The 12,971-nt window shown below is 44.8% G+C and overlaps 1 protein-coding gene across 2 annotated transcripts in view; it reads right to left on the bottom strand.

Moving 5' to 3' along the window:
- Positions 1-12,621, bottom strand: part of ptpn12 (protein tyrosine phosphatase non-receptor type 12) — a 63,478-nt gene extending 50,857 nt beyond the window's left edge. For both annotated transcript variants that reach the window (XM_088923168.1, XM_088923169.1), the window contains exon 1: positions 12,264-12,621. In XM_088923168.1, coding sequence (XP_088779294.1) covers positions 12,264-12,362 — 99 coding nt within the window. In that variant the 5' untranslated portion in view covers positions 12,363-12,621. The remainder of the gene's footprint in view (positions 1-12,263) is intronic.
- Positions 12,622-12,971: the final 350 nt, after the last annotated feature.

The raw sequence follows: 12,971 nt of genomic DNA, 5'->3' as shown, positions 1-12,971 counted from the left end.
ATACAACCGTCTCAGCCAGGCAGCTTCCTTTGCAAAACACATTCCTCCGCATGGTCTGTTTTCACTACCATTCCCTTCACAAGCTTTCGCATCAGAAGACAAGGTCAGCCAGTCTGACGACTGCCAACAAAGTCTCTCTGAAAACGAACATGTTCGGTGAAGACGTTCTGTTAAAGGTCAGAACGCACAGTAAGTGAGCAGCACATTGTTAGGCAGAAGTGTTTTTTAAAAAAAAACTAGAACATTTTAGACAACACATAGGATGTTAATTCCACTCACTTAAAAAGCTGTTTTTTTTTTGCAAAGTTTATATGAGAACATTTGTTAAACATGAGTATTCACCTGGTACAGTATGGTATTTTGGTACTAAAGCATTAAGATGTAACATTATTGTGAAGTCTTTCAACTACCTTAAAGTACACCGACGAGCTCATGGCGTACTTCAGTGAAGCTTAGCAAAGTTTTAAAGTTAGTAAAGCTTTAGAAATGCCCTTCTACACTCAGTTTTAGTAATAAAACAAAAAATATTGTGTAGTAAATATAGTCACTACAGAAAGGACACTACATGCAGAACTTAAATGAATGATTCTGATAACACAGTCAAAAGCCACTATAAAAAAAAACAACTTAGTGATGACACTGTATTGAATGCATTTTACAATACTGCACTGTATTTACAGCTTCCCCATCTCAATTCGGCTCTCTTGATTTAGAGTGCATTACAATAAACCAAAGCAAAGCATTATGTCAATAAGCTGGCCGAACACTCACTTTATTAAATTTTTAATAGTTCCCTAAATATCAACTCAGACTAACCTCTTACAACCCCCAAAAACATGCTCACACCCTCAGCCGTTCAGAATCTTGCTAAATTTCAAAACAGCTATAAAGATGAAGTCTGAGGAACTCTCGCACAAATATATTTAACCGATATTTTTATGCTATCCTTTGTGCCAAACATACTGATTAATATGCTGATTTTCTCAACTATGACTTTTGAATGCTTACTGTGCCCTGCGGTATATAAAGACAAGTGTTTTTGTTTAATTGTTTTTACAATATTCTGCTCATTTAGGCCCGTTTCCAATACCAAAGCACTGCGTCTGTTGGTCACAAACGCAGGGCCTATTAAAGTCACATTTAAATACATGGCAAGCCATCCTGTAAGTTACTTAAGCACCAGCCCAGTGGGCTCTACATCTTTAATTAGCTGCTGCCAGCATTTGTTCTCGTTTACGGAGATTGCTAACAAGTGTCAGAGCTCTACAGGAAATGAGAGGGTTCCTTTCTCCGGGCCTGGCTACTTCAGAGCGCTGAGAGAAAGCCGATGTGAGACAATACGGCCCACTGTCACAGTAATCTGGCGGCTCTTGAGGTGGGCATCCTGCACTCTGCCAACATCTGCTGCTCAGAAAAACGCTTAAAAATAGAAACTTGTGTCATTCACAGGAATTGACAAAAAAAATCTTACTGTACAGAAGGCTTTAGTCTTACGTCATCATTTCCTCTGTATAATTATCTGCTATTGCTGGCCTCCCTCTGGGAATCTTTCTGGTTTACTGGAATAAAGCTTTGATCACTTCTAAACCTTGTGGAGACGCAAGGTTGCAGATGCGAAAATGTTAACCCTCAGAAACAAAGTACAAGTTTCAAGACAGAGTCCTAAAACCCTGTGAACGTGTCCCCCAGGTCCTTGCAAAAACACTGGGAGTATAACGATCATGACCTAAATGTCAGCAACTTCCCATCGTAATGCAACACCCAGCTACTGCAGCTGTAAGCTGGTAAGCAGGGGAACAGCACCGGGGTGTGGTGGAGGTGGACATCGCGATCCTCGGAGGACCTGTATTCCAAGACAGGGGGTAGAGTTTTGAACTCAACTTAATTCCAAGGGGCTTTAACAAACTGTCGTTCTGGGGGTTGGAGGTGAAAGAATGACACTCTGTCTTGCTGAGAAAGGCTTTTTTTTTTCCGGCAGGGGAACAGTATCTTCGTACTGCTGTCCTCAAGGGGAATGTATTTTTCACCAAAGAAGAAAGCTGATTGTAATGAGGGCGCTGGCATTCCCCCTCCTGTTGGATCACTGAGCTAGCTGCAGGGCTGGGGGTTAGGGAGTGCACAGTGACACCATCCTATAGCTCGGTCCGTTAGAATATGCCGGCCCAGGTTCTACATCGGCCCCGATGTGTGCTTGCGCTCGCTTGCTAAGAAACACACTACAGTGCTCCTGGCCAGTCATCAAAGTGTCTGAGCATTCACATTTGATCGGTGTTCTGAAGAAGCTGGGTAACTCCTGTTTAAACCCAATCCAAACCAGTATGACTATTAAAGCAGCACAGAAAGGAAAAACAAACTGTTCAAAACTATATAATATGATATGCAGTTACCATTTCATCTATCCATTAACTTACCAGTTAAAGAAAATCTGAAAAACATGTAACCGGAACTACTGTATCTGGAAAAGATTAACAGCCTGCAACAAAAGAGATCATTTGAAATATCTTAGAGGTAAAAAGTAGAACTTTTAGAGCTCTACAGTAAGAGCTTTAGTACAAATGTGTTTTTAACTCACTACTGAATTCTCAAAATAGCCCTTAACTCTCCTCTTCAAGACTGGCTACTTCGGAGACACTGCAGTGGAAATACAGGCAGATGCGTCACAGCACACTTTACTCAGAACAACCGGAAAAACCATGGAAACAAGGTTCTGGTGTAGTATCGGTGTCTAGGATCTGAAGCAAAACAGGGATCCTTCAATAGAGGTGCCGGGCAAGGGCTCCTCGACCGCTGGACTGCCAGGAACCCGATGAGCAAGACGAAAAACTTGCTCATACTGACACAATAAGATAACAGTAAAATTGAAAATAGCTTCTGGTTTCTGAAGTTCAAAGAAAATCTGATTACAATTCTAACATCCGTTTTTACCATCGCAATGATTTAAACCACTTTTAAGACTGATGGGATTTACTCGACTGCCGAGTCTGGTATAAACTCCACAAGCAATCTTGAGGAACGAAGTGAGAGTGCTTGGTGACATTGCGACAGGCACTTACGACAAACTAGCGTCTTCCTACTATTCAGCTGTAACACTCAAACATCAGAGTCTGGGCAAAATCTTAAAAGACTGAAAAAACATTTAATCCATGCGGAATTGATTCTGATGCTGCTTGGCAATTTAGCATTTCATGAGTGCATATAGCTCCTAACGTTCTCTCTCCTGCAGACTGTACAACCAGCCGCAGCATTACTTCATAGTTCAGCGACTTCACTACAGTGCGACTGAAAGACGTCGTCAGCACTTGCTAGAGGACGCCAGCCTTGCTTTCTGTGGTTTACGGTGTAAGAACTCTTCACAGCACGTTAGCGTTTGAACACTGTTGCTAATATTACTTTTCCGTACTACAAAGGTACAACATGGGCACCCACTTTATGACCTTTAAAGGACTGTTAATCCAGGAGACTGTGCATGTTTAACAGCGCCAAGCTGTTTATTGGTTAGTCTAGTATAACAGGGCCCTTGTAAAACCAGATTTTTTGCCTAACTAGCTCCATGTATACCTTTTTAAACAAAACAATTATCGCAAATACAATCTCTGGGTGAGTAGGCTGAATTTCCAGTGAACGTTTGTGGAATAAGACCTTCATAAATTCCATTTATGGGAGGGATACATTGTGCTTGCATAAAACAAAATGATTTCCCAATTCGACCACACCAGTCATACACTCATTCTAATTGCTCCTGTAGAAATCAAACCACCTATGAGCTGTGGCTCAGAGGGCTTAATTCACAAAGAAATAAAAAGCAGCACATCAGATGATAATGGAGGACAGCAGTATACTCACTGAATGGTGAGTAAACAGTTCAGCCTCTTGTTCAAGAAATCAACATTTTCAATATAAAGCAGCATTAATTGGTCCTGATCGATATCTGCACTGCTCAGAAAGAGCTCAACTAAAATGACAATGTCCATAAAAGGCACTAAACAGCTACCCCTGAAAAGCACTGACTAATTTGCATCTGCTTTTTCCAAGAGACCGTAACAATGTGGCTAAAGAGAACTGAGCTGCAGATAAGCCTTTGTGACTCAAGGGATAGAGCTAAGAGATGTGGAAGCATACAAAATACAGTGCCACAGAACACAGCACTGCAGACTGTACTGCACATAAAGAAGGTAATCCAGTACCAGACCTCAAGTTCAAATGTTCCAAATTATAAACCCATCCACATTTTATTTTGTGAGGAATTAACAATTATCAAATTTAACAACAAATTTGGAAGCACTAAGCCCACTCTAACTAGAAATCGAGGCCAGAAAATGCCTAAGTCTTGGCAAGACCCTGAACGCAGACTCAAGTTTGAAAGAAACGCCTATTTACTCTGGAACCATGTGTAAGAGTGAGAAAGTCTGACCAGGGTTAATGCCCTCTGCCTTGCGCAAGGCAGGAAACACTCTTACACACTGCATGGATGAGCTCAGCAGTGCTGGTCTGGAGGATTGCAACCCATTCCTGGCACTGACAGTGTGTTTGCATAACACATAGGGCAGCTCCACAAAGCATGAACCTCAACCACATTGTCCCAGGCCTGTGTGCAGAGCCAGAATACACAGGTGCTCCTTCTGGCAACAGGGTCTGGTAGCTACATGTAGTGTCTTACTGAAATCACACTGATTTTTCGTAAACTGCTTAAAGGCTGAACAGTTTACTAACATGCCCTGCTGGCTTATTATTCTCTATACAAAACGCTGAAATGCCATTGCATCAGCTGTCAAACAATTACTGGTCAAAGACAGAGTGGAAAGTGTGTTGCTCATGCTTCTAACTATTTCATGTTTCCCCATACACTACCTTTAATTAAATGCTTCCAAATCCTTTCCTTCTTCATTAATCGAGAAGTCACTCAAGACGGAGTGTGTCACGGATGATCTTAATGGCCTCCTTCACAGGCACTGAGACATTCTCACTGTTTGTACCCAGACGTGACTGTGTGCCCACAGCTAACCACCCAACCTAGTCTTATCAATCACATGCTGCCAGTAAATATCCCCATGAAGATCAGGCAGAAAGTCTGACTCAACTAAGACAGCTTTAAATCCAAAAACTGTAGCATATCTATTCTGATCTTAAAATCCCTGCATATTCCAGGAGATAAAGTGTTGTTAATTCAAAGCCTGTAATGTTATTTTAAAGGTTCATATCAATATCATTTGTACGAGGCTTGCAGTATACCATCAAAATATATTCGGGATTTTTGGCTTGCTGCCTCTCCACAATAAAGACCATAATAATTGGAAACTGCCCCTTTCTAAGACATCACTAATAATTGGAATACAATTCTTGGATGAAACGTCTATCAATAACATTCCTCTGTGCTCCAGGATATTTATATAATTTACTAATTAAATTCATAAGAATACTATGGAAAAAAAACCACCAGGCTTAAAAATGCTATATTTGAGCAAACTTACTTTTTTTTAAAAATAGTTCAATCATTTTAAGGAATGGGTGGTTACTGTCTCGCAGAGCTGTGGCCCTGGATTCAATGCTGGTGTGCTATCTGTATGGAGTTCGAACATTCTCCCTGTGTTCATGTAGGTTTCCCATTCCCTCCCACAGTCCACAAACATAGTGGTACATTAACTGGCTTCAAGGAAAAATCGGCCATGGTGCCCGTCTGTGTGTACCCTGTAATGGACTGGTGTCCTGCCCAGGGTGTACCCTGCCTTGCATCCGTTGCTGGCTGGGACAGGCTCTTGTTCTCCTGCAACCCTGTGCTGGACGAAGCTGTTTGAAAACAGATGGATGGTTAAGAAACATATGTGGGTCCAACAACAGCAACCTTAAAAGTCTTACCATTTTTACTACATAAAATATTTAAAGCACTCCATACAGGCATGATCTCCCATCACGTCTGTCAGGAAGGACTGCAAGCACCTACACAGTTGCACAGCAACAACCAAAGGTGAAGTGGAACTGTTAAGCAAAGTGTACTCTTCAGCAGAGATCCCAAAGGCCAGCTGAAAGTGGCTTGACTGAGTGCTATTAAACTAAGCAGTTGCATAACAGGCAAACACTCCCCCCACCCCCAGACACCACCATAAATTGAAAATCACAACTAAGGGGCTGAGACGGTCATAAGACTGTTCGTAAGTGGTCTGTCCTGCAGAGCAAAATAAATTACGCCTCTAAAATAGAAGCATCCTCCCAGTCGACTGCACAGACTGCAGCGTTAGGCATTAACTAAGTGCTGACAGAACCATTCTCGGCAAGGGCTTGGCTAGGCCACGGGGTTCTACACAGAGGGAGCGATCACCAACACCGTGTGTCAATGCACACTGTCCTGACTGCTTTCATAAGTCAAAAAGCGTTTGTTACAGGAAACCATCAGGCGTTTTGTTTTCTTGTGTGGAATTTAGTAACGGGATTGCACAGAACTGCACCGAAAGAAATAATAAATGTCGTCTGTAACGCAATGTTTTATCGAGAGTGCACTTTAAGAATTAGTATTCATGTTACAGAACTCTCAGTACACTTCAGATACATCACAACAATAATTATCCCAAGTTATGCAATAAAGAAAATTATTTGTAAGAAACGACATCATCTCTGACATCATGGCAGCAAGCACACGGACTGGGGCTCTCTGTTAAGCATGGGTTCAGATGTAGGCTGTGATTCATGTGACTTTAACAATGCAGCAGATCAGCAAGACTCCTACAGGACGGCAGGCTCTGTGCTCCCAGCCTGCTGGGACTGGCGTTCGTCGCACAAGACAAGCCTCGCTCCCTCTCGCTTCGAATGGCAATACGATACAGTTCTTCCACAGACACCAGCAACTGTCAATAAATAATAAATGCAAGCTGAAGCCACTTTGAGACGCTTAGCCTCATCGTGTTCAGATAAGCAGTCTCTACAGAAAGGACATCCCCGTGACAGAACACCAAGCACTAAGCTGGAGCAGTCACAAACACAGTCGGGCCCGGAGCCCGGCACCGCGCTTGTGTTTGGTGCAGATGGTCTCAACCCCAGCTAACAAGGTAAAAAGGACGAAACTCCACTTTTTCTGGAGGTGCCCATTTCAACAGGACCGGCCTCAGCAGGCAAAACACTACAGCGTTTCTTACAACTTTCACCTTTCTTTGCTGAAAGGGGGGTACGTGTTTCACTTTTCAGCGACAAGTGGGCAAATGTTGCTGGGAGACACTTTGTAAAGGCATTAGCAACCATTCTAGGCGCAGTCTGGAGCTCTGTATAAACCTGGCACCGAGATGTACATGACACTGCCCTTCACGCAACCACGTCAAACGAGTTAAAAAAGAAGCCAAACTAGAAAATCATTTTTAGAATGTCTCAGGAGTCCTTAAGAGGTGCTGTGAGAAAATAAGCTTTTGTGGAATATTTGGGTTCAAAGGAATGAGAGAGATTCTGGATGAGTGCGGTGTCTTCCTTCAGTCTAGGACACTGATTGTAAGTACAAGGAACTGGGATAATTCAGACATGTGGGGCTTTGGCATTTGTTTAATCTCCATATAATTCAAGCTTCAACTCCAAAACTATTCCATGGCTGCCCAAGTGCAGCATTATTTGCAGTGTAGATCCTATACTATACAAATCAAGCCATTGAACGGTATTCTACTCCCACTGAAAGACAGCAGTCACATGTCATACTTTAAAAATGGTCTTTATAAAAAAAGGGAGATGTCAAACTAAATTCCCAGAGGACCTTGTCTCTTTTTCTATACCTGAGCTTTCAGTTATGTAGTCTACATAATTAACTTCTTAACCAGGCCCCAAGGTGTTTCATAGAGTTAAGTGTACCTTTAACAAAGGTAATGTTTTTAAGTAACCAAGAATAAAAGTAAAATGTATGAACATAGAGCTAAATCCTATCAAAATATCCTTTATATGTTGAAGGAAATAATTAGGTTAATTGCTTAATTGACTACTTAAGATGTAACATAAACCAGAAGACACAAGGCCCTGCAGGAAAAGAGTTTGAAACCACTGACCTACAAATGTATTGTAAGAATACAGTGCCACTTGTCTTAGTACTTTACACAGAACAACCCGTCCTATCCAATACAAATTAAATGATGTTACGTAAGGTGTCTTGGTTACATATTAATCTCTTTGCAGTGTTTTTACACAGACGTCCACAAAGGAGGGCAAATTCTAATCTCACCTACACATAAATCTCCCTCCCGGTCCGCCAGCAGCTGCAACAGGCTTCCTTCCCTTCCTTCACCCCCTCAGCTGGCGTCCTACCAGGTGCCAGTGTTGGCCCTCCTACCCTCCCCCCCGGCTGTTCCTTTGGCAGCTCTGCCACTCTGGAAACCTGGAACTCAGAGCGTCTTCCCCAGTGCTGTCCCCTCCGCTGACACTAGGTGCGTCCCCTTAGCTGGCCGAGTGGGGAGAACCACACAGGGACAGATCGGGGTTCCACTTTCAGCCCTCACCGGAGGTGATGGGTCCCCCCCATCCTGTCAGCAGCCCCTCTGTCCTGCTCCAGCTCTGCACCTCCTGCTATCATCTCGGGCCGCCACCCTTCTGTATCAAAAGGACCATCATGCACCTCTTCCGCCGTTCCACAGGAGCCCGCCTGTGTCAGTGGGACCATCATGCACCACTCCCCGCCCTCCTTGTCTATTTCAACCTCCGCTCACTTCAGGATCAGGCCTCTCAGCACACAGACCCCCTCGCAGCTTCCGGACAAACCCACCTCTTCCATCTCTCTGCTTCATCCCTTCCCTGCTCCCAGAATTGACAAGCCGGCTGCCTAGCTGCACTACATCACCACCACCACCATCATCATCATCATATGCCACATTATCCCATCGCTTAAATCTGCAGGCCAAAACACTCCATTGCTAACGCCTTTAAACTGAAGCCTCCCATCCCTAAATCTGGGCACCTTCCAGGTGGGGCGGCGAGAGGAAGGTCCAGCCCATCTTGCCATCGACTGCGCTAGCAAACCGACGCTCTGGACAGGCAGCCGCGCAAGCTCCTCGCTGTGGAGGCCTGCAGACGCCCGAGAGCCCCCCCCGCACGAGAGGAAGTGCTTCACAGCCTCAGAGCTCATTCAGGCCTTCACTCTCCCCAGGGTCTCTCATGAGCTGTCGCATCATCTGGTGGTTACGCGGGTGGGACTTTTGTATAATCCAAGCTATAGCAAGCTGAATTTGCACAGCCTGCAAAGAAGAATAAAATGTCTCCCATTGTGATCCACCCACATCACAGAAGCACCCGAGTCCAGTCAGACTTAATGCCACGACTGCAATAACAGGTGACCATACAGCATTATAACTTGGCTCCTTCAGAGAAAAAAAAAAGTTAACAGAAGACAGCCGTCAAACTATTCTTTGCACACCGGAGACCCTTTCCTCAGAAGGAAACATGAAAGTGTTTTTAACATCATTTTGACAGTAGAAATGTTAGAAGCACACTAGCCAACCTCAGTGCATGTAATCCACTCATGTCGCTATCCAAACATAAACAGTCTACCATTCTGCTGCGCTGATATTTTTTAACATATGCAAAAAGCTTAAAACCACCAGGTCAATAAACAAACATTAGGTTCATCACTGTTTAATATGAGTAGGAAATATGCATTGGTCTAACTTTCCATTCAATTTCTTCACACATTCGCTAAAAAAAGATTTTTTAAATAATTACTACTAGAAAAAAAAATTAAATTCTCAATCTGTTTTTTCTTATTGGATTATCATTTTAAAAATGTGTAAAGAATGAGCGATGGGCTCTGTACCGCTACTCCCAACTGCTCTTGGAGCTCAGGAGGGCTTAAAACTTAAACATTCACTGCACAAGAAAAACAAGATAGACTATTGGAGTCTTGAGAACAAAATAGCCTATCAAAGTGTTTTAGACATGTGCCACAACAAAGCATGCCTTTAAGGACAGGACCAGTTTTACTAATTTCCTCCCTTGTGACTCTAGAGCACTGGGAGATGTATTACATCTAGGAAGAGACAGCAGACATTTCAATTACAGAATGACCCCTATCGCTTCCCCCCCCCCCCCAAGAAAAAAAAGCTTCACACCCTCGCAAGAAGAACCGGGCCGAAACCGAAATGAAGTGCTCTTTCTCATCTCTACCTTACAGCTGCTTCATTCACACAGCGGTTCAACCCATCTTCCCATTTGCGCACAAAGCGTTATCTGTAATCTGTGACCCCCTGAAGAGATGACAGTCGGAAACATTCTGGATATCGATTTGAATCCTCTCAAACAGCGCTACTCGCTTAGCGTTTATTCCCTTTAATGACAGCTGAAAACCAACAGCGGCCTCTAAACCGGTCACTGTATCGGATTTTATTTATTTATACAATTCGTTCAGGCGGCGATAAGTGGTCAGTAGATGGAAAGTCTCGGAGAGAGAAAAAAAACAGAACAATAGTGCACAACCCAGGCTAAATGGACTGCGGAAAATGCACAGCAACATTAGTCAATGTCCCTTTTTATTTCCTTCCTAAACCTTAGCTCTTTAGTGTAAAAAAAAATCAACTTCTCACAATTTAAATATCCTGTTTATAGCAGGCAGGAATTTCTAGCGGTTTGCATGAAACAGCAAACCTGGGCTGGTACTGTCTAACGCCTCGGGGCACGTTTTTTTTTTACAGAAGCGAATACAGCTTCAGAGAAAATAAAACAAGCCACACATTGGCCACCAATACGATATTAAACGCATAACACGGATCGACAATATTAAGGGGGAAGAAGTAGGTTTTAAAAAGAGCAAAGTTAACAACAATTGTTAACAACAATTGGGGGAATAACCAAGATACCGTGCTTTTTATGGTCTTCCATCAGAAAATACCAGCCGGTGATTTCGAAAAAAAAACAAAGATACAGAGCTGACTAGGACAAAATGTGCGCGTTGTTTAAGTTTTAATTTCGAACAAAAACGAGGTTTTCTATGGCTCATCTCCCAAATCCTTAACCCCACTTCCTTTTCCCTATCCGAGCTCGCACGCAGTGGATCCAACGCCCCAACTTCTTGCGCAACATCCGCAAACTCCCAGCATTTTTTTTTCCCCACTCACAATCCCTGGTGACATTCATCTTTCTTTAATCACTTGCTCTGCTCCTAACCCTGCTCCACTGACAAAGAGACAACGCATCTCGCTGGAGCGGTGGCGGTCAACTGGGCCCAGTTGAGCGAGCAAAAACTCTCTTCTCTCAAAACAGCCTTCAAACCCGCCGGTGGGCTGACTGGCCGTGCGGCACGCAAAGAAAGAGCAAGAACCCGCGGCAAGGGGATCTTAACATCGCCCGCTGAGGAGCCAACAAATTGCATCCCGTAGGAATATCAAAACACGGGCAGGAGGAAAACTCTTATTCCACCGATTCTGACGAATGTGTTCGTACAACTACACGATCAAGTTGCAGCAATTGCAAAGAATGCACAATGCATTATTCTTTCGTGTTCATCTCGGGTTACCCATCAGTAAAAAGCATAGCTGGGGGGTAAACTTTTTTTTCCCCCTCCTTAACTAACAGCGCACATTCACCACATTGTATAAATGTTAATATGTCTTCCAGCAAGTCAAAGAACTTAGCCTAGAAATACACCGTTTTTACGGGGGGGAACACAAGGCTGATCCACAGCGAGGGGTTGTGTCTGGATGTATTTTTCACAGGATGCTGCTGTCTGGCGTGGTTGAACCTCGCCTCCCCCACCCTCCGAGCCCCCCAGCTGCGCTGCGCCCACAGGAGCAGAGTTGGATCCTATACCACCCGAGACCGCGGTGTGCCTGCATGCAACAGCGCCGAAATAAAGGGCTCCGGCGCTGTGAAGCCCCCCTACACCACCACCATCACCGCTGACGCATCCTCCTCCACCGCACACGCTCAGCGCCGTATTTCGCAAGCGGGCAACCATGGAAAGTGTGTCACGCTGCAAGTTTCGGCGGAGATGCCCCCCGAGCCCCCGGTGCGACCGCGGCTGCTGCGGACGCGGAAAGGGGGCAGGTTTCGGGAGCCGGGGGTTAGGCCGCGTCGGGAGCCTGGGAAGTACACTGGGAAGCCGAAGGGGGAAACGCGAGCAGCGGGGACAGGACGCCTCGGAGGGACTGCAGCACGTAAAATGCGCTCAGACCAGCTGTCATTTCAGCAGCACCGTGAGCCATTTAAAGGGTCGTTCTGATCTAACACCAGTGGACCTCCTTCGCTCCCGGGGCAGGGGGATGGGAGAGGGTGTGTGTCTGTGTGTGAGGGTGTGTGTGTGGGGGGGGGTCTTCTCTCACCATGAAGTCACTGCCGAAGTTATCCTCTCCTCTCTGGTCCCTGCTCCGCATGGCCTGAACCCCTTGAATGAACTTCCTTAGGACAGCAGCCTGATCCATCCTCTCCAGCTCCAGACAACGGCAGCTTTCCCACGAGAAACGAGTCCGCAGAACAAAAATAGAATAAATAATAAATAATGTAAAAAAAATCCACTGAGAATCACTTGCAAATCTTCATCGTCCCATATCTACGTTCTCCGCCCCCTAAGGAAAATAATCCAAATCGATGCGCTTTCTGGTGTATTATAAAATAAAACATGAACCACAGATCCACTTCTCCCTACCTCCTCTCTTCCACATTCACAACTAAACTCTAACAAAACTACCCCGCAGGACCGCCCAAAAGCCGCTATGAACCGTCCCCGCCCCTCCGAAGCACGACCCTTTCCGATTGGCCCACAGCGCGGAAATATCGCCTACTGATTGGCGCATGTTGTGCGTCAGTCGAGGTGGCGACCCTGCGCTGTGTTTTCTCTCCAAGGCTCTAAGTGGTTGGAGGCCACGCCAATCACCCAGTCAGGGGCTGCGCCGCGCTATTGGCTGCAGCTCCTGTCAGCCCCGTGGACAAACCCACCTGTGAGGTGACTGACTGGTTGGGGAGGGGGGAAGCAGAAAACCTTTCTCACGGGCTGCGGGAGGGTTGTGTTTTTGAGAGAGGAAAAAAAAAAA

This window comes from Atractosteus spatula, chromosome 8 (genome assembly GCF_055471065.1).
Source record: "Atractosteus spatula isolate fAtrSpa1 chromosome 8, fAtrSpa1.hap1, whole genome shotgun sequence".
Taxonomy (NCBI): Eukaryota; Metazoa; Chordata; class Actinopteri; order Semionotiformes; family Lepisosteidae; genus Atractosteus; species Atractosteus spatula.
The sequence above is the reverse complement of the archived record's forward strand: the minus strand, read 5'-3'. Positions and strand labels throughout refer to the sequence as shown.